Source organism: Leptonychotes weddellii, chromosome 10, assembly GCF_054177405.1.
Source record: "Leptonychotes weddellii isolate Sample4059 chromosome 10, ASM5417740v2, whole genome shotgun sequence".
NCBI lineage: Eukaryota > Metazoa > Chordata > Mammalia > Carnivora > Phocidae > Leptonychotes > Leptonychotes weddellii.
The window spans coordinates 43,547,814-43,575,534 of record NC_138378.1 but is presented as its reverse complement, the minus strand read 5'-3'; the positions used below and the strand labels follow the sequence as shown (position 1 = coordinate 43,575,534).

Genomic DNA, 27,721 nt, shown 5'->3' with positions numbered 1-27,721 from the left:
GTGAAGTAGTTCTCAAGAAATTAAACACAGAATTACCATATGATCCAGCAATGCCACCTTTGGATATATACCTAAAAGAATTGAAAACAGGGTCTCAAAAGTTATTTTTACACCTATGTCTATACCAGCATTATTCACAACAGACAGAAGTTGTAAGTAGCCCAAATGTCTACTGATGGATGAATGAATAAATAAAATGTGATATACACATACAATGGAACATTATTCAGCCTTAAAAAGGAAGGAAATTTTGACTTCTGCTACAACATGGATGAATCCTGAGGACATTAAGTAAAATACGCCAGTCACAAAAGGTCAAATAAGTGGACGATTCCACCTATATGAGGTATCTAGTCAAATTCATGAGACAAAAAGTAGAATTATGGTTGTCTGGAGCTGGTGGGAGAAAGGAATGGGAAGTTGTTTATTGAATAGAGTTTCAGTTAGGAAAGATCAAAAAGTTTTGGAGATGGTTAGAGGGAATGGTTGCAGAACAATGTGAATGTGCTTAATACCACAGAACTATATTCTTTAAAGTGGCTAAAATGGTAAGTTTTGTTATATACATTTTAATTTAAAATTTTCATCTTATTCAATGTTTTTTGAGCTCTAGATTGAGCCTGGGGATACAGTAATTAAAGGTGGAGCTCTTCACTCACAGAACAAGTAAACAAGTAGATAAATTACAGGGTGTTAAATGCTGTAAGGGGAAGGGGGCACCTAACCTCCAGTCTGGGTGTGTTTCTGTGCTTACGAGGAGCAGTCAGGAAAGAATCCCACAGCTACTGGAGTCTAGGTTCAGATTGAAGGAGAGGGAAGTAGTCAACTGAAGGGACTAAGGGAAAAGAGAGGTATCCCTAGTGGTGGGTATCAGCTGTGGGCAGGAGACAAGAATGTGAAGTAGGGGAAGTGCAGAGAAAGTCAGCGTAGCTGATTCAAGGGCTGGGAAGTAGAGAGGGTGTTGCCAAGTAGAGGTGGTGACATTGAACAGGAGCATAAAATGTGTTGTTTTTTTTAAGTCAGGTTAGGGTTTGGGTCACATCATCACTGAGTTTTCAGTGGCAGGTAACAGCTCACTTGGTTTACAGTCTAGATGCGGAAGCAGATGGGTAAACACACCCACACATATTGGACATTTAATACAAAACTTAAGAGGTAAGTTCTTCTAAATCACAATGGTCTGGCATGGGAGGGCATTGTGCTTATATGTTTCTTAGACTTTTCTCCCCTCTATATACTGTAGCTTCTGAAAGTTTAGCTTTTCCCAACTCCACTTTTTAACCCCTCCCCCTATGTACTCTCCAGTTTGCTCTTCTCTCTCCACAACAGGTAAGGTGAAGAGAAGATGAAATGGATCTCTAGTCAGATTATGTTCTGGCTTGAGGAGAGCTGGTGGAACTGCCATTAATTCAGTTAAATATATATACTTATTGAGGATCTACTATGTGCTTTGTAGAGTACTCTGAAGATACAATGGTGAATTAAACTGGCATAGGTCTCTGCCCTCATAGGGTTGACTGTACAGTGGGAAAGAAACATAAATCACCCTGTGTCACTATGTATAATTACATACATCCCTGTTTTCACTTTCTGTGGTTTCCGTTACCCATGGTCAACCACAATCTGGAAGCAGATGATCCTCCTTCTGATGTACTGTCAGGTAGCTTAACTGTACATCACAATGCCTACATCATTGACCTCACTTCATCTAATCACGTGGCCATTTTATCATCTAATATCATCACAAGAAGGGTGAGTATAGTACAATAAGAGAACTTGAGAGAGACACATTTATGTAACTTTTATTATAGTATATTGTTATAATTATTCTATTTTAGTATTAGCTATTGTTTATCTCTTATTGTGCCTAATTTATAAACTTTATCATTGATACGCATGTATAGGAAAAAACATATTATATATATATGGTTCAGTACTGTCCACAGTTTCAGGCATCCACTGGAGGTCTTGGAACATATCCCATGGATAAGAGGAAACTACTGTAATTTTAACTGCAAAAAAGTTGCTACTTCCTCCTAGTAGAGGAATAGAATCTGGGATCCTAGGACAGGCACTGTACTCAAGAGGCTAATACAAACTGCTCACCAGAAGGAGCTGTGTGCAGCACATGGAGACCTCTGAAGGACAAGGCCAGGACACCTGATGGGCTGAGGGAGGGAAGGGCATGAGGCTACAGAAATGCAGGCCCTGCCTTATCACAGGCAGTGGAACCTCCTCTCTTATCAAGGGTATCAGTGTTTCAAAGTGAGGAATGACAAACCTTGCTGGTCTCTGGAACACACTTAGCATTTTGCTCCGCACAGGATTTTGACCACAGAGGTAAAAGAGTTCAAATTCCGTTTTTCACAATCAGACAAATAAATGTTTGACTTAGATTCAACCAACCAACAGTAACAAAATAAGAGGAAAGTCTAGTAAAAGATAACACAGGTTAAAGAGATAATGTATCCTTAAATAATCAATTTCAATTATTAAGAAAATATACAGAATTGAAATTAACAAAAGAATCAATAAAATCAACCTAAAGAATCAATCCAAAGAATAAATAGCAGTTGCAGTACTGCAACTCCAAGCTTTAAGACAACAATTCTGTATTTACTATGAGAAAGACAGATACTTTCTTACACTTCTGTCACTGTCTCCTGAATGACTTAGCATAGGAAGTGCAGGATTGTGGAATCCCAAATATATATAAACCCTTGGAGGAGAATGTGTGTGTGTAGAGAGAGCATGCAAGTGAGTGCATGCACCTGGATAATAACTATCCATATTCTGATACTCTGATAGCACTGCTGGTGAACTGTTACCAACTGGAATGTGCCCTCTGCTGATAGGGCAGTTACTATGAGGGCAAAGAATGGCTATTAGATTTAGTAAGGTGAAGGTCACTGGTGACTTGGCAATAGTAGTTTCAGTGCAATACTGTGATTGAGAGGCTAACTAGAGTGGATTCAATAGATGGGAAACTTTTGATGATGCACAAGAGGAAAGAATTGCTGAAAAGATTTCCCCAAGCTGAGGTGGGGATATAGGGAACAACTGAAAAGGCTAGCCACAGAAGGCAATAGAGATGGCCCATTTAAGGATAACAGGCAGTGTGGATGGATACAACTGATGATAGCTGGGTAGATATAGTGGGAACCTGTGATTCACTTCCAGTTGCTTCTGTTTTATTCCTATTGACATAGCAATGCCCCATTCTGAAAACAAACAAACAAACAAACTTTAAGCCAGAAGGCAAACCTCTCTTCTGAAGTCATGGAGTTGTAATGAACTTGTACATGGGAAGTGGGTGGGAAGAGCCTGACAGCTTCCTGAAGGTGAGAAAGGCCAGAAGCAATGCTGGGCAGGAGCAATGGCACAATGATGCCATTATGCACAGTGCAGAATGCAAAAGCAATGTTAGTTTAGTTTCCACTTTGTTACCACATCAAGTCTCACAATTACCAATTTTTTACTTAGACCTTGCATCCTGCAAATATGCTCTTCTAGCTACTAGAGTTAAATCTGTCAAGCTGACCAACTTTAAATATTGTATCTGAGGCCCACCCATGTAGAGCCTGTACATCTATCTTAAAAATGTTACAGGAGAACTGGTTCACAAATTTTAACTGCAACATCCTAAACCCTGATTCTATAATTAGAAGGATTAAAGTTGTCAGGATATAGTTTCTGGCCATCACCCCTCTTTAAGTAGTAAAGTTGGACAGGTCATGGAATGCCTTTAGACTACTTGTCAGGAAGAGGAACCTGTCAAGTGCCCCAACCCATTAAGAGGATTATACAGACTACCATACCTCCTCTGCGTTTGGATTTGGATTTGTGACTGTCAATAAACTCTATATACACATCAGGGGGTGGGGGGAACAGCTTCAGTCCTCTAAGTTTCATTACCCATAAGCAGTTGTTTTTTTTAAGATTTTATTTATTTGAGAGAGAGAGCACACACGAGTGGGCGGAGGGGCAGAGGGAGAAGCAGATTCCCGGTGAGCAGGGAGCCCAATTCGGGGTTTGATCCCAGGACTCTGGGATCATGACCTGAGTGGAAGGCTCAACCAGCTGAACCACTGAGGCGCCCCACCCCATAAGCAGTTTTATGCTTAATTTATTCTGACATCTCAGGCAACTAAAAATGGTTAACTCCAATTAACGCATTCATAATTTCAGCTGATTGGTTATCTAAATGACCAAAACTGTTAGGCTGGCCCTGCACATCAACAGAGCAACCAGAGTCATGTTTTTGAGGAATAAATAAAATTATCTTTATTTGCCACAATAGCAAAGAGAGGTTAACTGTAAAATTCTGCTGCTAAACATACGGAAATTGTAGTCTGCCACTGCAAAAGAAAAAAACTATTAACATAAAGATAAGAAAACTGATCTAAGTCTACTGAACGCCAGCAGCCCAACTGTTACTCATGTACCTCAGGAGTGGGCAAATTTTATCTATAAAGTGCCAGATAGTAAATATCTCAGGCTGTGCAGGCCATATGGTCTCACATATAATTACTCAACTTTGCTTGCAGGGCAAAAGCAGCAAGATGATATATAACTGAATGAGTGTGGTTGTGTCCCAATAAAACTATTTATGGGGGCACCTGAGTGGCTCAGTTAGCCCTCTGACTCAATATCAGCTCAGGTCTTGATCTCAGGGTCAGGAGTTCAAGTCCCTGCTTTGGGTTCCACGCTGGGTGTGAAGCCTACTTAAAAATATATATTTATGGACACTAAAGTTTGCATTTCATATAATTCTCACATGTCATGAACTCATCCTTTGATTTCTTTCAATCACTTTTTCCCCCTTGTTTTAAAAAATTATTTAGTGGCGCCTGGGTGGCTTAGCCAGTTGGGCATCTGCCTTTGGCTCAGGTCATGATCCCTGGGCCTGGCGCTGAGCCCCACGTTGGCTCTCTGCTTGGCAGGGAGCCTGCTTCTCCCTCTGCCTGCTACTTCCTCTGCTTATGCTCTCTTTCTCAAATCTTTTTAAAATAATTCTTTATTTAAATTCAATTTAGTTAACATAAACTGTATTATTAGTTTCAGGGGTAGAATTTAGTGATTCATCAGTTGCATATAACACCCAGTGCTCATTACATCAAGTGCCTCCTTCATGCCCATCACCCAATTACACCTTCCTCCCCCCACCTGCCCTCCAAGTAACCCTCAGTTTGTTCCCTAGAGTTAAGAGTAAGAGGCTCTTATGGTTTGCCTCCCTCTCTGTTTTTATCTTATTTTTCCTTCCCTTCCTCTATATTCATGTTTTGTTTCTTAAATTCCACATGAGTGAAATCATATGGTATTTGTCTTTCTCTTACTTATTCAATTAGCATAATACCCTCTAGTTCCATCCACATCATTGCAAATGGCAAGATTTTATTTTTGATGGCTAAGTAATACTCCATTATACATATATACCACATCTCCTTGATCCACTCATCTGCTGATGGACATCTGAGCTCTTTCCGTATTTTGGCTATTGTGGACATTGCTGCTATAAACACTGAGGTGCAGGTGCCCCTTCAAATCACTACGTTTGTATCCTTTGGATAAATACCTAGTAGTGCAATTGCTGGGCATAGGGTAACTCTATTTTCAACTTTTTTGAGGAACCTCCATTCTGTCTTCCAGATTGGCTGCACCAGTTTGCATTCCTACCAACAGTGTAAGAGCGTTCCCCTTTCTCGGCATCCTTGCCAACATTTGCTGTTCCTGACTTGTTAATTTGAGCCATTCTGACTGGTGTGAGGTGGTATCTCGTTGTTTTGATCTGTATTTCCCTGATGATTTCCTCCAATCACTTTAAAAATGTAAACCACTCTCTGATCACAGATTCAAATCTGTGATCTGGTGGCAATTTGGTCTGCAGCTAGAAAATTTCTGGTCACTGATGACCACATATCTAAATTCCAATAAAGTTACCCAATAGAGACAATTTAGAAGCTCAGAAATTAATTTCAACATCTTTGTCTTGCTAGGAGTAGAAAGCAGTTGTTATTGACCTTCTGGGGATCAACAGACTGTTACGGTCCCTCAGCTCCTTGCTACACCTGAAAACCGTTTATATGGTATCCAAAAACCTGGAAATGCAAGTCTTCAGGAAAAGCAATCTAAGTGGACAACACATCAGCAGACCCTACAGAGTCCCCCCTGTCTTTCCAAGCACAGTCCCGACACAGGGGTCTTAAGGAATCAGGCTCCAGTTCTAACACGGCTACTCTATCTAGTAGGGTAAATATCACACCTTTGCACCCCCCTGGCATTCCTGCCATCGACATGACTTCTCCCGTAACCGCAGACTCCGGATACTACACACATGCACTCACACCCCAACTTAGGGCAAGCAAAAGACCAGCGACGCTTCGGACAGCACGCAGCTCTCCATGCGCAACCCACAGCCTAACAGGAAAAGCCAACTGATTCTCGGCCTCCTTCAGGCGCCAGATGGCGCAGAAAACCTCCCCCGGGTACTTATGACATTCTCCTCACGCCAGGAGGACAACATGAAAAAAAGAGATAAGCAGAAAGAGGCTACGAAGGAAAACAGCGCTACTAATCACCCTCCACATCCAAGCTGTTCAGATAACCACTCGCCCACTGACGAAGGCGTTCCTTGATCGCCCGGGTTAGACCACGATCCCGGAGTCTCGCGGCATTTTCCCAGACGCTCCAATATTGAGACCTCTCGCGGGAGTCCCGCGGGCAGCGCCGAATGGTCAGGTGACCTCACGGCCCCGCCCACGTCTTCCTTGACCTCGGGCCCGCTTCACGCATGCGCGGGCGGCGGTGGCAGCAGCGAGTTGGCGCGGTGCGAGCGCGAGTGGCGGGATGGTGCTGAACCGGGTGCGGGCGGTTTTCTTCGATCTGGACAACACGCTCATCGACACGGCAGGGGCGAGTAGAAAAGGCATGTTGGAGGTAACGTCCGGACTCCCGCGGTCGTCCTCTGGGCAGGGTCAGCGCGCCCAACCCGTATCGCGCGCTTTCCTGTCCCCTTGGTGTCCTCCCACCCCCGACATTCCCACTGCCGAGTCCATCGACACCGCGCCTGGCGCTGGGTCATCCCGGAGGCACTGGCTTCTCGTCCTTTGAGACCCACCTCGTGAGGGAAGGAGCGGGAAAGAAGGACCAGTGGGCAGGGGAAACTGGTTGGGGAGGCTGCCTTCTCTCACGCCCAGCGGCTTGGGTTACCTGCCTGGCTACGCCCACGTCTGGGAAGCTGGGTTCTAGAAGTTGTTTCCAGCGCTGTGGGACCCGGGAGAATGTCGTTAAAACTGCCACGGTGGCAGAGTTGCCCACAAACATAGACGGTCACCTGGCTTTTTGCCAAGACAGGTTCGGACCAGGCTAGTGTGGCGCCAGGCTCTCCGCGGTTGGCCTCTCCACACCGCGTGGTCTTTGGCAGTGCTTGGTCTTAGGCAGATCTTTGAGGGGACCCAAGAAGTTACACAACTATCAGTGGCGAGCCTGGACTTAATTGACTCCAGAAAATTTTCTCCGCAGAAATTGACCTCCAGTCTCCCTGCTGTGGGTGTGACCCTTAAGATTTCTGAGGTGACACTCACAGCCCGTGCTTGTACAGAGCATTACTTTCATGAGGCATTATTCAGCAGCATCCTCTCCTTTCCATACCCACAAATGCTGAATCAGACCTCTTCAAGGCCCAAGTCCACCCCTGCTTGCTTTCTTCTAGCTTCAGCTCTAGGGAGAAAACCAAGGATTATCAGATGCGAAAACCCACTTTCAAAAGCTAATCCTTCCAACCCTGAGAGTCCCAACCTCTTCATGCTTCATTAGTTAGGTTTTGACTCCCTGGGTTTTTTGTTTTGTTTTTTGTTTTTTTAAGCCCCAAAGGTGGGGCTGGACCGGGGCGACCTCAAGACCTGAGCCCAGGTCAAGAGTCCGATGCTTACCTGACTGAGCCACCTAGGTGCCCCAGGACTCCTTGCATCTTCATCCTTTCTTGATGCGTTTCACTCCTGCATATTCAGGTCTATCCCATACTTGAAAAAATAAAAAAGAAGCCTCCTTTGAACCTTTCTTCCTTCACTAGATATTTCTCTCTCTTAACGGCCTTTTTTGTTGTTTTTAATTTGAATTCAAGTTAGTTATGTAGTGTTTTATTGGTTTCAGGGAATCATCAGTTGCATAGAACACCCAGTGCTCATTACATCAGGTGCCCTCCTGCATGCCCATCATGCTATTACCCCATCCCCCACCCACCTTCCCTCCAGCAACCCTCAAGATTGTTCCCTAGAGTTCAGATTTTCTTATGGTTTGCCTCCTCCTCTGTTTTTATCTTATTTTGCCTTACTTTCCCGTTTTGTTTCTTAAATTCCACGTATGAGGGAAATCATGTGGTATTTGTCTTTCTCTGACTTCTTGAATTAGCATAATACCCTCTAGTTCTATCCATGTTGTTGCAAATGGCAAGATTTCATTCTTTTTGATGGCTGACTAATATATTCCATTGTGGTTTTGATTTGTATTTCTCTGATGCCAAGTGATGTGGAGCATTTTTTCATGTGTCTCTTGGCCATTTTCTTTGGAGAAAAGTCTGTTCATGTCTTCTGCCCATTTCTTGACTGAATTATTTGTTTTTTGGGTGTTGAGTTTGATAAGTTCTTTATAGATCCTGGATACTAGCCCTTTATCTGATAAAACATTTGCAAATATATTCTCCCACTCTGTAGGTTGCCTTTTAGTTTTGTCGACTGTTTCCTTTGCTGTGCAAAAGCTTTTTATCTTGGGGTGCCTGGGTGGCTCAGTCGGTTAAACATCTGCCTTTGTTCATGGTCAGGTCATGATCCCAGGGTTCTGGGATCGAGCCTCGCATCCGGCTCCCTGACCAGCAGAAAGCCTGCTTCTCCTTCTTCCTCTGCTGCTCCCCCTGGTTGTGCTCCCTCTCTCTCTGTGTGTCAAATAAATAAAGTCTTTTTTTAAAAAAAAGCTTTTTCCACGTCTGAGGAAATCATCAGCACCCTAGAGACTGACTGGAAAGCAAGGACTTTGGGTGAATGCACTAAACTCTGCCTCTAGACTTCTAGCCTCCTACCTCCAGGTCCTGGGCATGAGCCGCGGCCTCCAGCCCAGCCGTCCTTGCTGCAGACCGGCTGCCCCCAGAGCCCACGTCCTTCTATCTTGCCCATTTCTCCTGCCTCATGGGGTTTTGTGCAATTCAAGAGTTTTTCCATAAACTGACCTTGTATTAGTAGAGCCTTTAGGAGATTCTTGTTAGAAACCAAAGCTCTGAACAGTTTTTTTCCCTCGATTCCAACCCAAAGATTTATGTACCTTAATATTAATAGTTTAATCAAATTTGTGGATGGTTTCTCCCCTTTTCCTATTTGACATTCTTAGCCCTAGGTTAGCTTTATCACAGGAATGGTGATGTACATCAGTCCAATAAAATATAAAATAACCATGCTGAAAAAACAAAACAAACAAAAAAAAGCTTATCTTGGTGAAGTCCCAATACATTTTTGCTTTTGTTTCCCTTGCCTCGGGATGTGTCTAGCAAGAAGTCAAAGAGGCCAAGGTCAAAGAGATTGCTGCCTGTGTTCTCCTCTGGGATTTTGATGGATTCCTGTCTCACATTTAGGCCTTTCATCCATTTTGAGTCTATTTTTGTGTGTGGTGTAAGTAAATGGTCCAGTTTCATTCTTCTGCATGTGGCTGTCCAATTTTCCCAACACCATTTATTGAAGAGACTGTCCTTTTTCCATTGGATATTCTTTCCTGCTTTGTGGAAGATAATTGACCATAGAGTTGAGTCCATTTCTGGATTCTCTGTTCTGTTCCATTGACCTATGTGTCTGTTTTGTGTTGACGGCAATATTTTTCAAAAGAAATCTGTATACATTATCTCCACGTCTCCACCTTTTATATATTCCTTAATCCCTTGACATATAGCTTCTCTTTGTGCTACTTAATGAAATAGACTTGCCAGGTCATTAGGCACTTCCCAAGTTGCCAGAGTCAATGGACATTTGAAGTCTGTATTAATGACTTTGCTGAGGTATTGCATACTATTGACTATCCCTTCCATTTGCATACCCTTGACCTTAACCTCATGGGCACCACCCTGTGCTGTATTGCCTCCAGTCTCTCTAGCTGTCTTGTGTGTTCTTGGCAGGTCAAGCCCAGTATATTGAAATTAAATTCTTGATTTAGGCCAAATCATGCTATAGCCTAGAGTTCATGTGTTAAAATCAGGCATTTGAGTTTGAAACACAACTCTCCCAATACCTAGCTGAAAGTGCCTGAACAAGTTCCCTAAACTGTCTAAATCTTAAATCCTTATTTAAAAATTTGAATGGTGATATTAGTCCTCAGTGTCCTTATGAGGTTTAATTGAATGCATGGGAAGTATATAGCATCCAAGCGTAAACTCGATGAATTGTACCATCCACCCTGTCACCCAGTCTGTCCCCTCCTGCATATCCACCCCCCCACCACCCTTATCTTAATTAAAGGTGTACTTGTCTGTCACCTAGACGATTGCTGTGGTGGTGTCTCCAAGCTTACTGTGTCCAGTTCATCCTCCACGTTCCTGCCAGAGTGAAATTTCTGAAAAAAAGTCAGATCGTATTTCTCCCTAGTCTTTACACCCTTCCTTATACCAACACTGTATTTTGTTCAAGATATCTTAAAATATACTTATCAAAGGATATTACAATTAATTTTTGCAATTCAGATGCCTGCAACTTAAGAGCTTCTTAAGAGGAAACAAACTATCTTGGTCATATTCATTTGATACATGGTAAATATTAAATGAATAATGGATGAATGGATCAAAATCCAGGTCTTCAGACTTGGTTCGGTTGCCACCTCCTTTATAAACATCCTATTAAACGAGCAGAATTGAGTTGTGTGCTTTTGACTCTACAAGGAGTGCTTTATCATGTAAGAATACAATACCATCTGGGGAGCCTGGGTGGCTCAGTTGTTTAAGCATCTGCCTTTGCTTTAGGTTATGATCTCGGGGTCCTGGGATTGAGCCCCGCATTGGGCTCCCTGTTAAGCGAGGAGCCTGCTTCTCCCTCTGCTCATGCTCTCTCTCTCCCAAATAAATAAATAAAATCTAAAAAAAAAAAAGAATACAACACCATCCATAAATGTTGGCCTATTCAAAAGTAACATACCAGCTTTCATAAATACTCTGATTTATGAAAGGAAAAAGGGAAGAAAGGTCTAGTCATTGCCTTGTGCTTGGGGAGAAGGAGCCATATACTGACTCTATATATCCATTTAATTTTTTTTAATCTTCTGGAAAAGTTACTTCTTTCTGCCATCTTCAGGCCTTTCTTTCAGGGTCACTACCCAAGAGGAAGCTGTCCACAGAATTTGGGGTTTCTCAGTGAACAGAGCAGAAAAGATTTCTGCATTTGTGAGTTTACTTTCTAGTGGTGGTTGATCATGAACATAATACATCAAATGTATGTTTATTTATAAGTATGTTCAGAAAAGTGGAGAGGAGAATGAATTGCAGTTTTAAATAGGTTGGTCAGGTAAGTCACATGGAGTAAATGATGTTTGAAGAAAGACTTGGACTAAACATGAGGGCTGCTTGAATTGTTAGGCTATATGTAGGCAGTCATAGTGAGCATGTAATTTTTTTTTAAAGATTTTATTCAGGGGCGCCTGGGTGGCTCAGTCGTTAAGTGTCTGCCTTAGGCTCAGGTCACGATCCCAGGGTGCTGGGATCGAGCCCCGCATCGGGCTCTCTGCTCAGCGGGAAGCCTGCTTCTCCCTCTCCCACTCCCCCTGCTTGTGTTCCCTCTCTCGCTGTGTCTGTCAAATAAATAAATAAAATCTTTTAAAAAAAATAAAAAATAAAGATTTTATTCATTTATTTTAGAGAGAGTGAGTGCAAGCGTGGGGAGGGGCAGAGGGAGAGAGAGCATCCCAAGGGGACCCCACACTGAGCGTGGAGCCTGAATGGGGCTCCGTCCCAGGAACCCGAGATCACAACCTGAGCTGAAATCAAGAGTCAGACGCCCAACCAACTGAGCCACCCAGGTGCCCCTGTGAGCATGTATTTTTAACTCAGTTTTATTTGGAATTCAGCCACTTCATATCATATCATAGTGTCACAGTATTATATAGTTCCTACACTAGCTCTCAAAGAGTGTTTAAATCACAATTAGCTAAAAACTAGTACTGATGATAGTTATCTTTAATTCTGGGTCCAGAGAGCAGGTTAGAAGGATATAGTTTCCTTTCTATATCGGTTAAGATGAGACTTAGAGTTTTGAAGTAGAAGCTTGAGTTTATCTTATCTACAAATTGATCTCCCCCTTCCCCCCTTCACTATCTTAGGGCCCTTTTCTTCAGGCCCCTAGGTACCTGGTGGGCTTAATTGTACTCAAAATCCTTTTCAAGCTGCCTTATCCCTTGCACAAAATGTCATCATACCTCCAAATTAGAGATCATTTTCCTCCACCCCTAATTCAATCAAAATTCCTATTTTCTCAGTGCAGGGATTAGGATTGTTTATACTAGTAATAATATGAACTAATTCAAGTTAGGTGTTTTTTGTTTTTATTGAAGTATAGTTGATACACAATGTTACGTTAGTTTCAGGTGTACAACAGTGATTCTCAATAGGTGTTATTTCTGTTTTAATAATATGTAAATGGCTGATAAAGTTTTTCCCCAAATATGTTAATATTAAAATGCTACCTGGGAGCGCCTGGATGGCTCAGTCGGTTAAGCAACTGCTTTCAGCTCAGATCACGATCCCAGGGTCCTGGGATCGAGCCTTGCATCGGGCTCCCTGCTCAGCAAAGGAACCTGCTTCTCCTCCTCCCTCTGCTGCTCCCCCTGCTTGTGTGCTCTCTCTCTCTGTCAAATAAATAAATAAAATCTTAAAAAAAATGCTACTTGTGATCCCAGTTGAATCTGCAATTAGTTGCTGTGTGAAAAAATGAGAAAGTTAAATCAGAGGATATAATGGGAAGAAATTTCAAAACTTGAAAGTGGTATGCTATACCTTTACACGACTCTCCCCTTTAAGGTGAGCTAATTCTGTTTTTTCAGAGCCCTAAAAACGTGAAATGAATTGCCAATTGCAGGAACAGGAAATTGGACAGTTCTGGGAGCTCTCTCTGTTGGCTGTGAGCCAGCTCCTATTTAAGCTTAAGCACTGGATTTCTAGAGGCCTGTGTTCTTTTATTGTGTAGCAATAGGTTTGCTAATAAAACTTTAGGGTAACCTTCCATCATAGCTCAAGAGTAATTTTTTTTTTAAAGATTTTATTTATTTATTTGACAGAGACACAGCGAGAGAGGGAACACAAGCAGGGGGAGTGGGAGAGGGAGAAGCAGGCTTCTGCTGAGCAGGGAGCCCAATGCAGGGCTCGATCCCGGGACGCTGGGATCATGACCTGAGCCGAAGGCAGACACCCAATGACTGAGCCACCCAGGTGCCCCAGCTCAAGAGAAATTCAACTGACATTGTTAGAAAAGATGGTGACATGCGCATGGAGGCTGTAAAAGCTCGGTTTGTTAACTGAAATTTAACTTTGCCTTCCCCTAAAATTCTTAGGAATGGTGTATTTTTCTTGAAGAAATAAGACTTCTTAACTATTGCATTTTTTTGAAGAGCACAAATAGCCTGAACAATATTTACTTTTGATGTGATTCTTATACTTTTTTTTTTAAGATTTTATTTATTTATTTGACAGAGAGAGACACAGTGAGAGAGGGAATGCAAGCAGGGGGAGTAGGAGAGGGAGAAGCAGGCTTCCCACCAAGCAGGGAGCCCATGCGGGGCTGGATCCCATGACCTGAGCCGAAGGCAGACGCTTAACGACTGAGCCACCCAGGTGCCCCAGTGTGATTCTTACACTTTGAAGGAGGAAAAATGTGTCTATTAATCTCTTTCCCCTTTTCAGTAGGTGAATTGAGTGTCTGGTGTGAGTAGCATACTACTTGTTCCCTGTATAGTTTAGGGCAACACATTTTAACTTGTTTGACCTCCTTGCTTCAACAGCAGACAGTTTTTAGTCCCAGCTATGTGCATTGCACTCATTATCCAAAGATCCAAAGTTGTCTTGGCATTGTCAACTTTCCCCAGATGTCCCTAAGATAGGGACTTCAAATGCAGGTAGTCCATTTGGGAGGTGATCCTTGCAAGTGCTGTAGAAGAATGGTGGAATCATACAAGGAAGGGAGGGAATCTAATAAATGAGCAGGTTACTGGTGTGAACAGTTGGGGAACTCTGGGAGACAGCATACAGAGCATGCTTCAGTTGTCCCTCCCAAGGGACAAGAAAGCTGGGATATTAATCTACCAATTTGTGCCCCTCATTGGTTGAGGCCTACTTCCAGGGCAACACTTCAGCCCCAGCTTGTGTGCATGGGTGTGCCCATGGTCAAATAAAGCCCTTAGTTACTTAGAGTATGAAGCCCAATTGGCATTACAGTATCACTTAACAGTATGAAGCCACTGGCATGTATGGAAACTGTGTGCCAAGGGGACTTGGGTAGCATCTATAGCAGCCTGGGATTGAAGGCCCTTTACTAACCAGTTGCAAACATGCTCTTCAGCCTCCTCTTTTAGGATCCTCCCTCATATGCCTTCCATTTCAGCTTGAAATCAGCTTCTCACCTTTCCCAGTTCTCAAAATTCTAAGCTCCGTAGCTTTGTTCTTGCTATTCCTTCTATCTAGAATGATTTCATTCTCCTCCCAGGCCCACCTTCTAGGCTTGGTAATACCTTGGTTTAAGTGTTACTTTCTCAGGGTGCCTGGGTGGCTCAGTCCTTAAGCATCCACCTTCAGCTCAGGTCATGATCCCAGGGTGCTGGGATCAAGCCCCACATTGGGCTCCCTGCTCAGTGGGAAGCCTGCTTTTCCCTCTCCCACTTCCTCTGCTTGTGTTCCCTCTCTCGCTTTCTCTCTCTTTGTCAAATAAATAAAATCTTTTAAAAAGTTAGAAAAAAAAGCTACTTTCTCTGCCAGGTCTTATCCAATAACCCTGTGGAATGACTTGCTTCTTACATTTTATTTCCACCATTGTTTAGATGACTGTCATAGCACTCAACCCAGCATTTATGTTGGTTGCATACCTGCTTATTTTCCCCACCAGATAATGTCATGAGGGCAACAGACCCAGTCTCCACTGCCTAATACAATAGTGTAAAGGTAAGCACCTGTGCTTTGGAAGTAGGCAAGTGTGGATTTAAATCCCAGCTTGGGCAAGTTACTTAATAGTTCTGAATTTCCATTTCCTCATTTCAAAAAGGGGAGTGCCTCGCAGAGTTGTGGAAAAGGTTAGAAATAATATATGTGAGCATTAGGCACAATGCTTGCCACATTAGGGTTTCCGTAAATGTTAAAAGAGGCCAAATGGAAAAGAACCTAATATAATAAAAGCCGAGATAAAAAGTCGGGGGAACACAAGAGGGAGCGTGTAATTCTAACAAGGGAGTCAGAACCAATGTAACAGAGGGTGACTCAGAACTCCTTGAAGTTTTTTATCTGGAAAACTAGGTTTGGAAAAAGCCCTGGGTCATTAAACTGCTGAAATCATGGAACATGCTTGATTCTTTTTTTTTTTTTTTTAAGATTTTATTTATTTGACAGACACAGCGAGAGAGGAACACAAGCAGGGGGAGTGGGAGAGGGAGAAGCAGGCTTCCCACTGAGCAGGGAGCCCGATGCGGGGCTCAATCCCAGGACCCTGGGATCATGACCTGAGCCAAAGGCAGACGCTTAATGACTGGGCCACCCAGGCGCCCCAACATGCTTGATTCTGTTAGAACTGAATACATGTTTTTAAAAGTACAGAATTAGGTCCCATTTTATATGGTGGTCAGTTTAGGCCTTCAAAACGTAAAATGGGTGTAGATAAAAGGATGAACCAGCATTATTTTTGGGAAGAGTCTATATAATGGTTGTGAGGAATTTAAAATGTTTTACTAAATTTAAACCTAGGTTTTATTTCTATTTCTTAATAACCAGAATGGAAGATGGTGGACTGCCAAATGAAGGGTTTTTATGACCTATATCTGAAGATACTTCTTAGAATAGAAATCGGTCGGGCGCCTGGGTGGCTCAGTTGGTTAAGCGACTGCCTTCGGCTCAGGTCATGATCCTGGAGTCCCGGGGTCGGGTCCCGCGTCGGGCTCCCTGCTCAGCAGGGGGTCTGCTTCTCCCTCTGACCCTACCCCCTCTCATGTGCTCTCTCTCTCTCATTCTCTCTCTCAAATAAATAAAAAAAATCTTAAAAAAAAAAAAAAAAAAGAAAGGAATCCCTTCCAAAAATCATATTAAAAAAAAAGAATAGAAGTCGGTCAAAAATATGAATGAGTTGTGTAGAGAGATTGGGAAATCTTCCCTCTGATATTCTTTGAAAATGAGACCAATTCCCACCAGAAATGGTGTGGTAACAGAGCTGCCTTAAGGCAGGCACATGGAGTTGGAATCTCTACTCTGGCATTATAGGAACATGGCTTGGCTTCTCAGGGCATGACTATAAAAGACCTGAAGTGTGTTAATGGAGTTTTCCTTTATTTAGGTGATAAAGCTCTTACAATCAAAATACCATTACAAAGAAGAGGCTGAAACCATTTGTGACAAAGTTCAAGTTAAACTCAGCAAGGAATGTTTTCATCCTTCCAGTACATGCATTACTGACCTAAGGACTTTACACTGGGAAGAAGCAATCCAGGAAACGAAGGGTGGTGCAGCCAATAGGAAATTGGCTGAAGAATGTTATTTCCTGTGGAAATCTACACGTTTACAGCATATGATACTAGCAGAAGATGTTAAAGCCATGCTCACTGAACTTCGGAAGGAGGTCCGCCTACTTTTATTAACAAATGGAGACCGACAGACCCAGAGGGAGAAGATCGAGGCTTGTGCCTGCCAGTCCTATTTTGACGCTATCGTTGTAGGTGGAGAGCAGAAAGAAGAGAAACCAGCACCTTCCATATTTTATCACGGCTGTGATCTCCTTGGAGTACAGCCTGGGGACTGTGTGATGGTTGGTGACACGCTAGAAACAGATATACAAGGAGGCCTCAATGCAGGGCTGAAAGCAACAGTCTGGATAAATAAAAATGGAATAATGCCACTGAAGTCATCCCCCATGCCACATTATATAGTTTCTTCTGTGCTAGAGTTACCTGCTCTCTTACAAAGTATAGATTGTACAGTCAGTATGTCAGCTTAAGGCACATAAAAGGGCATGATTATGTATTTTTAGGGTCAAATTACAGGTTTTGAACTAAGAAAAGTTAAGGCATTCCATATACTAAGACCCAGTTCTAAGAATAATTTTACTTACGATTAATAGCCAATCAACCACTGACTGGTATTTATATCTGGAAATCCAGAGTACCTTAATTAATACAAGTTACTTTTAGTAGTATAATCCAGAAAACTTGAGGAAATATATTATTTGTTAATCTGTGACTTGAGGTTTTTAAAAAATTACTAGTCTTTTAGCATCTTGGATCCATGAAGATACCAGGCAAGATAGCTTTATACATGGATGCACAAATACAGGTTTTATGTTGTGTCTTAAAAATAGATATTTTTTTAAAATAGATATTCTAAAACAGATATATAATAGAGATTTATCAGAACAATTGGATCTGATTAATAGGAAATAAGTGCTAAGTCACATGCCAATCAAGGCACTCCATAGTGAAATTATTTTGCATATTTTCTTTTTTAAAAGATATATACCATATTTTTGCCTACTTTGAATATATATGTTCTTTTATGAATCCAGTTTTTCTGCATGACCTTTTTTTGGGTGCAGGGGGGCATTTTCCTATGGTATATACGTGACAAATAGATTTCTCCAGTAAAAAAGCCATTAAAACCAACATGTGGTGCTCCTTTTCCATGGCAGTTTCACATCTTTCCAGAGTGCACTTGTAGGTTCTTATTAGTCTTTACCTCTTACAGAAGTATTTTTACAATCTTTTCCCAGGTATACAATTGGGTTCAGGGGACTAGACTGCCTGGCTGGGGATAAGTACAAGCCACATGGCACCAAAAGTCATTTTCCTTCTGTGGATACCTCAGAGGTGCAGCCTAACCATGTAGCTCTCCCATAAATTCTCTACTGACTGAATAGTTTCACCCATATGATGAAAGCTAATAGAAAATTATGTTTTGCTATGAAATAATTTCAGGGTGCCATTTTAATATAATTTAAGTGGCTCTTGGTGTGATGTCCCCTGTCTTTCAAATTTTAGGAAATATATCCTGTTTCACAGTTTCTATATCCAATTCAGTGTTCACTTTGAGTTTATTAATTAATGACTAAGACATCTTGCAACTAGAAAACTTTTTCTAGGCCATTAAGCTAGACATTCTCATGTCTTCACCAACTTGGAGTAAAATGGTTAAGGAAAAAAATGATTTGGGTTGGTTTTTGGCAGGTTTTTTTTTTTTTTTAACTTTTGTATAAGAAGCTACTAATGTAAAATATTAGACTGTTAGAATATATATAGCTATGACTCCTTTAAATATCCTATGATTATGATACTTAGATTCTAGAGTATGCCTATCCTTAACTTATTTCTTTAGCCAGTCATTTCCTGCCTATTGCCAAGAACAGGATTCTCTGCTTTTGTGCAAATGTCCTGTTGTGTTTACTTTTCACTCTTAATTTTTACAACTGTGATTGTGTCCTTGACCGTCCCAGGGTGTTGTTGCTATGAAGCTAAACATTTGTGAACAGGGTATGTTTGTGTATAGTTCCAGGTATGGTACCCATGTGACCTTGATTATATTTTAGCTATTTAAAAATTATTAAATTGGAGGATCTAGGCAGAAAAATAATTGTATGTGGTTTCTCTGATATATTGATGTGTGATGCTGAGGGTTTGTCCTTTTAGCTATCCCACAGGATGGATGTAGGCAATGTCACATTCACTCTGCTAACTGGAGAAGGTTCATTGCTTCTAGATCATAATGACAGACCTCAGCAAGATAGTTCCTAGGATGTCAAGTGAGCAGTTCTTCAGCAAAAGTTATGGGGTGGGGGGTGTGGCTTGTTTCCTTGTTCTTCCAGTTTGCATTTGGTACATGCAGTAATGCAATATTACATTCCATTTGCACCCTTCCTTGGAGAAAAACTTGGTGGTTTTCTACCTTCCAAGTGGAACGTTAAAGAAGATATTAAGAAATCTTGGGATAGACCTATGATTTTATTAATGTTTTTGTTTTTAGAATAATATTTTTCAAGATTAAAAAAATGATGTAATAATAGTATCCTATCATCTTTATTTTTCTCAGTTTTCCATAGTGGTATGCTTTACAAAGCCCTAAATTCTTAATTGTCCAGAGGCTATCCCAAGCATCAGTTATAGAGGAAGGCCTAGAGTAGACAAAAATGGACACTGCACCTGGAATACTAACACAAAGATGGATGTTTTCTGATTCCATATACACATGCAACCCACTGGTGCACAAACATCTTAGATCTGATCGTAACCAGGACCCAGTGGATGTTCAGTAAGTATTGTAGGAAAGGGTTTTTGTAGTTACAAAGGTACTTGGTTTAGCACTTTCAGACTTCTTTGTAACCTGCAATAAGTTTCCATCACCACCCATTAAGCACATTTATTAATAGTGAATACTGGGGCACCCAAGTGGCTCAGTCAGTTCAGCATCTGCCTTCGGCTCAGGTCATGATCTCAAGGTCCTGAGATGGAGTCCTGCATTGGGCTCCCTACTCAGCGGGGAGTCTGCTTCTCCCACTGCCCCTCCCCCTGCTTGTGCTCACTCGCTCTCTCTCATACTCTCAAATCTATACTGAACATATTAGCTACTATATATTAAATACAGTTTAATATATAATTTATATATTAAATACAGTATTAATATAAACACTATATGCTAAATACAGTTTTATATATTTACTATATAAAACTATATACACTATTATATAGTGTATATATATAATATCCAGAGTGAATATATATATAATATACATATATATATAATATAGAGAGTGAATGTGACACTGCTTACATCCATCCTGTGGGATAGCTAAAAGGACAAATGCTCAGCATCACACATCAATATATTAGAGTATTCTATATAACACTATTACATCATTTTTTAAATCTTGAAGAATATTATTCTAAAAGCAAAAAACAAAAACAACTGAGGCAAGTTTTATAAAACTGCTTGCCATACACGATCAGTTTTTTTCACTCCATCTTTTTAAATTAGGGAATGTATTCACATTTGAACAATTACTTTTTGTAGTACACAAGTCAAAAGAATGAAAAGGTGAATGGCAAAGTCTCCTCTTTCCCAGAGGTCCACCACTCCTATAGGCCACTGCTGTGAGCAACTTCCTGTGTATCTGCATATATAGGTACATATGACTATACAGAATTCCTCTTAATTTAGGTAGGTTTTTTATTTCTGCTTTTCAGTTTTAGAAAAAAAAATGCTCTTGCTAAGATACTGACTGAAATAGAGAGTCCTAAAACTTCTGTTTAAGTCATTCATGTTAGGAATGTATACCTTTATGGACTCTGCCATCCACTGTCGTTCTTGTTAACATCATCAATAAAAGTGATGGTTCCCTTGATGTTCCCTGTTCCTATCATTCACTTTGAGGGGAAGGTCAGCACAGCTATGGAGCCCTTGCCCTGCTCCACTCTGATGCGTTTTCTTCCACTTGCTGCATATTGCCATACTAGTGACTCCCTTTGCCTCTTACCTTGGATTTCCTGGTTTTGTCCTGCATGTTCCCATGTTTCATTTGTTCCCTCTTTTTGGTGGCATGCCTCTTTGAGTAGGTTCTCTACATGTGTGTGAGGTCAAATGTTTAAGATCATAAGTGTCTGAAAATGCCTTTACTCTTCTCCCATCATTGACAGTTAACAACATGCATTTGGATGTCATTTTCATTCGGAATTTCAAAGGCACTGCTCTGTAGTCTTCTAGCAGCCATACCTACATGATCAGTTTTTTCTCTCCTGAAGCTCTTAGAACTGTAGTTTTCCCCCAGTGGTCCGTGATGATACATCTTGGTGATGGTCTGTTTTCATCCTGTGTGCTTGGCACTCTGAACCCTTCTGATCAAAATCTTAATATTATTCAGTCTCCTGGAAAATGTAATTACTTCATTGAAAATTGCTTCCCCACTGTTTTTTCCTGCTTTCATTTTCTGTAACTCCTACTATTCAGATGATGGACCTCCTCTCTTTTCTCTCCTATTTTTCCATCTCTTATTTTGTTCCACTTTGGGGGCGGCTTCTTCAACTATATCTTATAGTCCTATTAATTTTTCCCCCCTGTTAATCATATTTTTTAATTTCCAAGAGCTTTGTTTTGTTTTCTAAATGTTCCTTTTTAATAACACTGTTTTTGTTTTGAGTGGAATATTGTCTCTCAGAAAATTAAGTTTTTGAAGAATCCACAGAATCCACTATTTCTTCCAAGTTGCTCTAATCCGTTTATTTGGATCTATTTGTTCACATTAAAGGCTTTCCTCACATACCCAGAAATCCTTGGTATTCATGAATAAGAGGAAGGATGAAGATGCTGACTGGAAGCTCTGCACAAGTGGGTGGGGCTTGTCAACTTGGAGGCTCTTTTACTATAGGGTATCAGGGTAGGGTGTTCATTGGAGAACCCCTGAGATCACCATTTTAAGCTCCTTGCTTTTGGTTGGTCTGATCCTCTAGAGAATTGCTCAGTGTCCTGACTGAAGGGTAGAGGTCTGATGTCAGCACCTAGGAATTGAGTGGGAAGGAGGTATTCGTATAGTCACTTAATATCTGTTTCTGGTTGTAATTAAGCCCAATTATATGTGCTATCCCCCAGTTTAGACATCCTCTGTTTTACTCTCCAGAGTAACATCCCAACTTCTCTGGAGTTAGGACTTCAGGGTGGGGTGGGGGCAGGAATTGTATTTTGAACACTTTTTACCCCATCCTCCTTAATTCAACTCCCCATCACCCTTCTCCTTAAGGCCTGAGGTATCTGGTAGTGTTCGTGCCTAAATTTTTGGACGAATCTACTATGTACCTAACCTCATGGCTTCTCAGCTCCTCCCACTGTTGGTCCAGACTCTGCTTTCCTGGGTCTACTAATTATTTGCCACTTGTCCACGTTTCCAGCTTTCAAAATTTTGTTGGTGCCTGTTTTCCTGGTGTGTATGTGTGTGTGTTCAGATTCCTTTACTATGGTTTAGTTGAGTTTGGGGTAGAAACAATATTAGATGTGTAGTTCCTTGTATAACAATATGGAAGATGTTTTCTGTTTCATGTTTAATGTAGGTGGAGACCACAAAATCAGTCCTGTGCCCCATAGTCACTATCCACAGCTTAAGAAATGCTGTCCATTTGAGGTGGAGATTTGCAGCATGCCTATAGCCTTTTTCTTCCTTTTAATTTTGTTTTGAATTATGTATGCAGCTTATTTCTTAAGATCTCTTCCTCAACTCCCTTTTTCTCTATATTCTTGTATATGACATTTTGGCTTGTCTCATGATGGTGGGTCTCGTTCTGTGTTCCTGAATTTTCAACATTGCTTGGACATCGATACTTGTTTTGATTGACAACTCTGTTCCTATGATCACTTCTAAGCTATAGTCTCTTAGATTTCTTTGTAATTAAAATCCTTCTGAAGGGGGGGGGTACATGTGATTTATGCTTTTAAAAAATTAACTTACTCTAGGGCTCAAAAAACATTTTTAATCAGTCTTCCAATATGTAACATATATGACAATATAGTTATTTCCACTGGGTTTCTTGGAAGATTTTTTTCTGGAGTGTCAGTCTGACCTTTTATGATGGATAAGATGATAAAATAGCTTAAAGAAATTGTTCATGATTTTACTGAAATGGGAAAAAGAGTCTCTGCTTATGGGTATAGAGTCTCCTTATGGAATGACAAAAATATTCCGGAACTAGATAGTGCTGATAGTTTGATTGTGAATGTACTAAATACCCCTAAATTGTACAATTGTAAGTGATTTAAAACTTAAATTTTTTTATGGTTTATTTGTTGGTGTATATCACCCATATTCCACTTGCTGAGTTTCTAACAGATGTAGATTTAGTTTTTTTGCATATCTCCCAAGCTTGAAATCTGTCCTTAAAAATTTAACAAATAACAGTAAGATACACTTTGAAAACCACACACACAGTGCTCCACTAAGTGTCCAGCAGATGTTGGTAAAAATGGGACAGTTCTCCCCTGAAAACAACTCTCTCATTAGATTTAACTCCTTAGAATGAGCAAATTTTGTGGGAATTTGGTGGGTTAACTCCTCGCTCTAAGAATGATAAACAACGCCGAGCCAAAGTAAGAGCAATGGGTATGCTGCACACTGAGGCTGGTGAAATAACTTGTGCAGGGTCCTGCCATGTGAGAGCCTAGCCATACTCACTCCCAGGGCCACCATATTCTCTGCTTGCCCCCAGTGAAGTGCTAGATACTGTGGCAGGTTTATTTTTTTTTTTAAAGGATTTATTTAGAGAAAGAGAACACATGTGGGAGGAGGGGCAGAAGAAGAGGGAGAGAATCTCAAGCAGACTGCTGAGCGGGGAGCCCAACATGGGGCTTGATCCTAGGACCCCAAGATCATGACCTGTGCCAAAACCAAGAGCCAGATGCTTTAACCACCTGAGCCACCCAGGTACTCTGATACTGTAGCAGGTTAAAGAAAGCAAGGATCGCATTTGGAATACCAACAGATATGAACGCTAAGGAACTTAATAGGAAATACATGTGCAACCAGTGAGCTGAACAAGGATGACACTGGAATGTAATCAAAATGAAACTTTTCTGTCACCTATTGTTCTTTAATATTGACACAGGTGGGGAAGCTTTCTCCTGCCAGTGGATGAAGACTAGATGAAAACTCCAGGCTCCAGGCTTTTCTGTTCATTCCTAGGAAATAGTCCTAGGATCACTTTAAGTCACAGTCTTGATTCAGATGTGTAAATGGATCCTCCCTGTGTGATGAAGTACAGTTTTCTTTTGCACTCCTCTGTTCCTGAGCAGAGGGGAGGTGTGGGAAGTGGACAGGGAGGTTCTCACTCGGTCAGAGCCTGCTGCTGTCCTGAGTTGGCTCCACAGCCTAAAGGTGCAGCAGGCTTTCACACCTCATCACCTTGTGGGAACTCACGGAGCTTTTCAGAGCCCCTGCTGGACTCCTGCAGCTGCTGCTTCTGGTCCCCTTCTCCAGGAGGCTGCCCCACCAGCCCCGCTTCTCGCAGACCTCTCCACCACTATCACTAGTGACATTCCCTTCCTTTCCCAGGCAGTGCTCCTGGGAAGGGTTCTAACTGGTTCCAGGTCAGCCTCTCTCCCATGTCCTTGCCCCACTGTCAGTGAGAAGTAGGTTACACCCACCCACAGCCCTCTCCTGTCCCTGACTCCCCTGCCACAACCCCTTGAACTCGCATGCTTTCTGCAGGAAATGCGTGTCACCCTCTCTGAGTTTTACCACTGCATCTCACTCTCCAGGTTTGAGGTTAAGGAGGTAGTTCCTCTACCACCCCATAAGGAGATGGGACTCGGGCTGCAGAATCTCTCTCCACAGAAACTCCATTATTCCCTTCCACCTCCAGCTCCACTTTCTCTACTCTTCATATTGTAAAGTGAGTGGGAGAGCTCAGAAGTCAGGAAACAAGCGCTGGACTAACTACCTTGAACACTCTACCAGGGAGCCTCACAATAAGTTTGGTATCTGATGTCTGCTGCTTAGATCACAGCTTCGGTTTTGACATCCTGGTATACAAGCAAGGCGTAAGGTACAAAATCAAACACTTCCTAGAAGAACATCAGGTAAGGGAGCTACTGTGCAGTGGCCATGAATCTTAAGCTAGGTATTGAAGGAAGCAAAATATCTGCTCTGGGCAAAGAAGGGAGAGAACATTTGCAGAGAACAACATTTCAGTTTAACAGAAACTTATTGGACCCCTACTGAGCGCCAGGCGTTCTAAATCTGCAGAAAAGGAAAGTGATCAGCCTGGTTGGAGAAAGGAGTCTGAGTAGGGATGGTGAGAAATGAAATTTGGATATGTAGGATGGGCAGTCAAAAGCAGGCTGTGAATATGAGGCTGGGAGTACAGAGAAAATTGTCATCAACATGGTAGAAAAGGAGGTGGTGAGGCTTATGTATATGTTTATGGATTTGTGTGCATGTGTGTAATGGGGTGCGTGAGCAGGTGTGGGTATGGGGTGAAAATATATAAGTGTAAGTGCATGTAGAAGTGTGTATGTCTGAAGTAGGTTGGGTATGTATAGTGTATGTGTGCATATCTGTAGAAGGGGTGTGTGTGTCTGTGCATAGTGAGGTCTCTGTGTGGTGGGGAGCACTTATAGAGGGTTGTGTGGGTGAGTATGCATGGCTCTGTGTTTGGGAGTGTGTGCATAATGGGCTGCGTGCATGTGTATATATGCAAGTAGTGGGGTGTGTGTAATGGTGTGCATGTATAGGGGGTTTGCATGTATGCAGTGGGGTTGCATGTAAATAGAATTTGTGTAGGGGTGTGTGTGTAAGTATTGTATGTGCTGAGTACTGTGGTATACATATGTGAAGTATGTGTAATGGGGTGCTTATGTGTGTGTGTGATTAATGGGTATTTGTGAGTAGTGAGGCATATATGTAGTGGAAGGTATTTAGTGGAATTATGTGTGAGTGGTTGGGTGTGTATGTAGTGGAGTCATGTGTGTGAGGAGTGGGATTGCATGTGTAGGTGTGAGTAGTGAGTATTCATGTGCTTGATGGGGTATCTGTAGTGGGATTGTGTGCTGTGGGGTGTGTAGGTGGTATGGGGTATGCCAATGGGCTGTACATGTATGCTTAGTGAGTGGTTGGGTGTCAGTGTGTGCAGTGTTGTTGTGTTAATAGGGTGTGTATGTGTGTAATGGTGGCCAAATAAGAACAATATGAAAAGTAGACCCCTTTATTGGGGTTAAAACATGCTTGGGTAAAAGAGACAGAGAAAGGCTGGGAATCTCATTTAAGATGCAGACCAATTGTTTCTCTGCCAATCCTTTCCTCCAAACCACCAAAGCTCCTTCTTAGAGGAGCTGCTGTCTTTGACCTCTTCTCTGACTCCTCTGGCTGGTCAGTTGGCATCCACCAAATGAGCGCAGTGTGCAAGCTGAATTCTGTGCACAATTTGGGACTCAGGGGCTCTGGGTTGGGAATTCCCCTCTAAAATGCCCATGGGGGCCAGACCCACCTGAGGATGAGCCAAAAGGGCCAGTGTGAGGGCATGGAAGTGGTGTGGAGAGGTGACCCACAGGAAGGCCCATCATCAAGCCAAACAAAACAGGTCTGAGGCAAAACCACAGGGCTCCTGCCTTGTGAACTCAGCACATTCCACTTTTGTTAAGTGAACTTCTAAAAGGGCGAATGAGGTAAAGCCATAGAGAAAGAGAAAGTGGGTCTATGGAGACGGAAGAGAAAGAGAAGGAAGTGGGTACATAAGGTGAAGGACAGTGAGGGGCCTGCAGGTGAGGAGGGGTGTTGTGGACTAAATTGTGTCCCACCCCTCAAATTCATATGTTGAGGCCTTAACCCTAATGTAACTGCATTTGAAGATAATGTCTTTAAAAGGGTAATTAATGTTAAATAAGGTCGAAAGTGTGGGGCCCTAATCCAGTAGGACTGGTGTCCTTCTATGAAAAGGAAGAGGCACCAGGGATGCACAATGAGAGGAAAGGCTGTGTGAGGTCACAGGGAGAAAACTGCAGGCAGCCAGTCAAGGAGAGAGGCCTCAGGAGAAACCAAACCTGCCAAACCTTGACTGGCCCTCCAGCTCCGGAACTGGGAGACAATACATTTCTGTTACCTGAGCCACCCAGCTGGGCTATTTTGTTACGGCAGCCTGAGCAAACTAATACAAGAGGAAAGAGCTGTGATGCCTTTGCAAAACGTGGTTGCATTTTATCATTCAGCCAACAAATATTTGAGCCATACACACATATACCCCATATGTTAACTATTGAGTATGTGTGTATAGTGGGGTACCGTAGACACTGAGTCTATAGCAGGGAAACAAAAAGGCCCAGTCCTGCTTTCATGGAGCTCACAGGCTCAAAGGATGTGTGATACCTCATGGAACCTCTCAGTATATCCCCTTTGCTATTAAAGCCCCTATCCATGAATAGGATTGCAGGCTCCCAGTGATTCCTGCCCAGACTGTAGCCCAAAGGCCCTGGACTGCTTCTGGATGTTTTGTCCAGTGGGCCCTTGGACACCATTTGCAGTACAATATATATTCTCTTCAGGGGTCAGAATCAGCCCTGCGTTCTGGGCCCATCAAGAGCCTTGACTACAGGCAGTCACACATGTTCTTAAAGGGGAATTTTACTCCAAATCAGGAAATTGCATGATCAAACAAACAAAAAAATCCCATAGCGATTTCCAGTCCAAGATGGTGGAGGAATAGGAGACCCTAGTTTCGTCTGGTCCCAGGAATTCAGCTAGATAGCTATTAAATCATTCTGAAAACCTGCAAAATCAACCAGAGATCTAAGAAAAGAATAATTGCAACTCTACAAATAGGAAAACAACCACTTTCTGCAAGGGTAGGAAGTGCAGAGAAGTGAATCCAAGGCAATATATGGGAAGATAAACCACGGGGGGAGGGAGCCTCCATAAGCTGGCTACTGGAAAGTGATAGAGCAGTGTAGCACAAAATCAGAACTTTTATTTTTTTTATTTATTTTTATTTTTATTATTTTTTTTTA

The 27,721-nt window shown here is 42.0% G+C and overlaps 1 protein-coding gene across 1 annotated transcript; it reads left to right on the top strand.

Moving 5' to 3' along the window:
- Positions 1–6,776: 6,776 nt before the first annotated feature.
- Positions 6,777–20,588, top strand: NANP (N-acetylneuraminic acid phosphatase). The gene is made up of 2 exons (XM_006734750.3): positions 6,777–6,936; positions 16,542–20,588. Exons 1-2 carry the CDS (start codon positions 6,847–6,849, stop codon positions 17,196–17,198), a joined length of 747 nt encoding a protein of 248 aa, XP_006734813.1. The 5' UTR covers positions 6,777–6,846; the 3' UTR covers positions 17,199–20,588.
- The last annotated feature ends 7,133 nt before the right edge of the window (positions 20,589–27,721 follow it).

Excerpts from the sequence above, each read along its gene's own strand:
- NANP (XM_006734750.3), top strand. The coding sequence starts at position 6,847 with ATGGTGCTGAACCGGGTGCGGGCGGTTTTCTTCGATCTGGACAACACG. Across the intron at positions 6,937-16,541 it reads GTAGAAAAGGCATGTTGGAG|GTGATAAAGCTCTTACAATC; the intron begins GTAACGTCCGGA and ends TCCTTTATTTAG.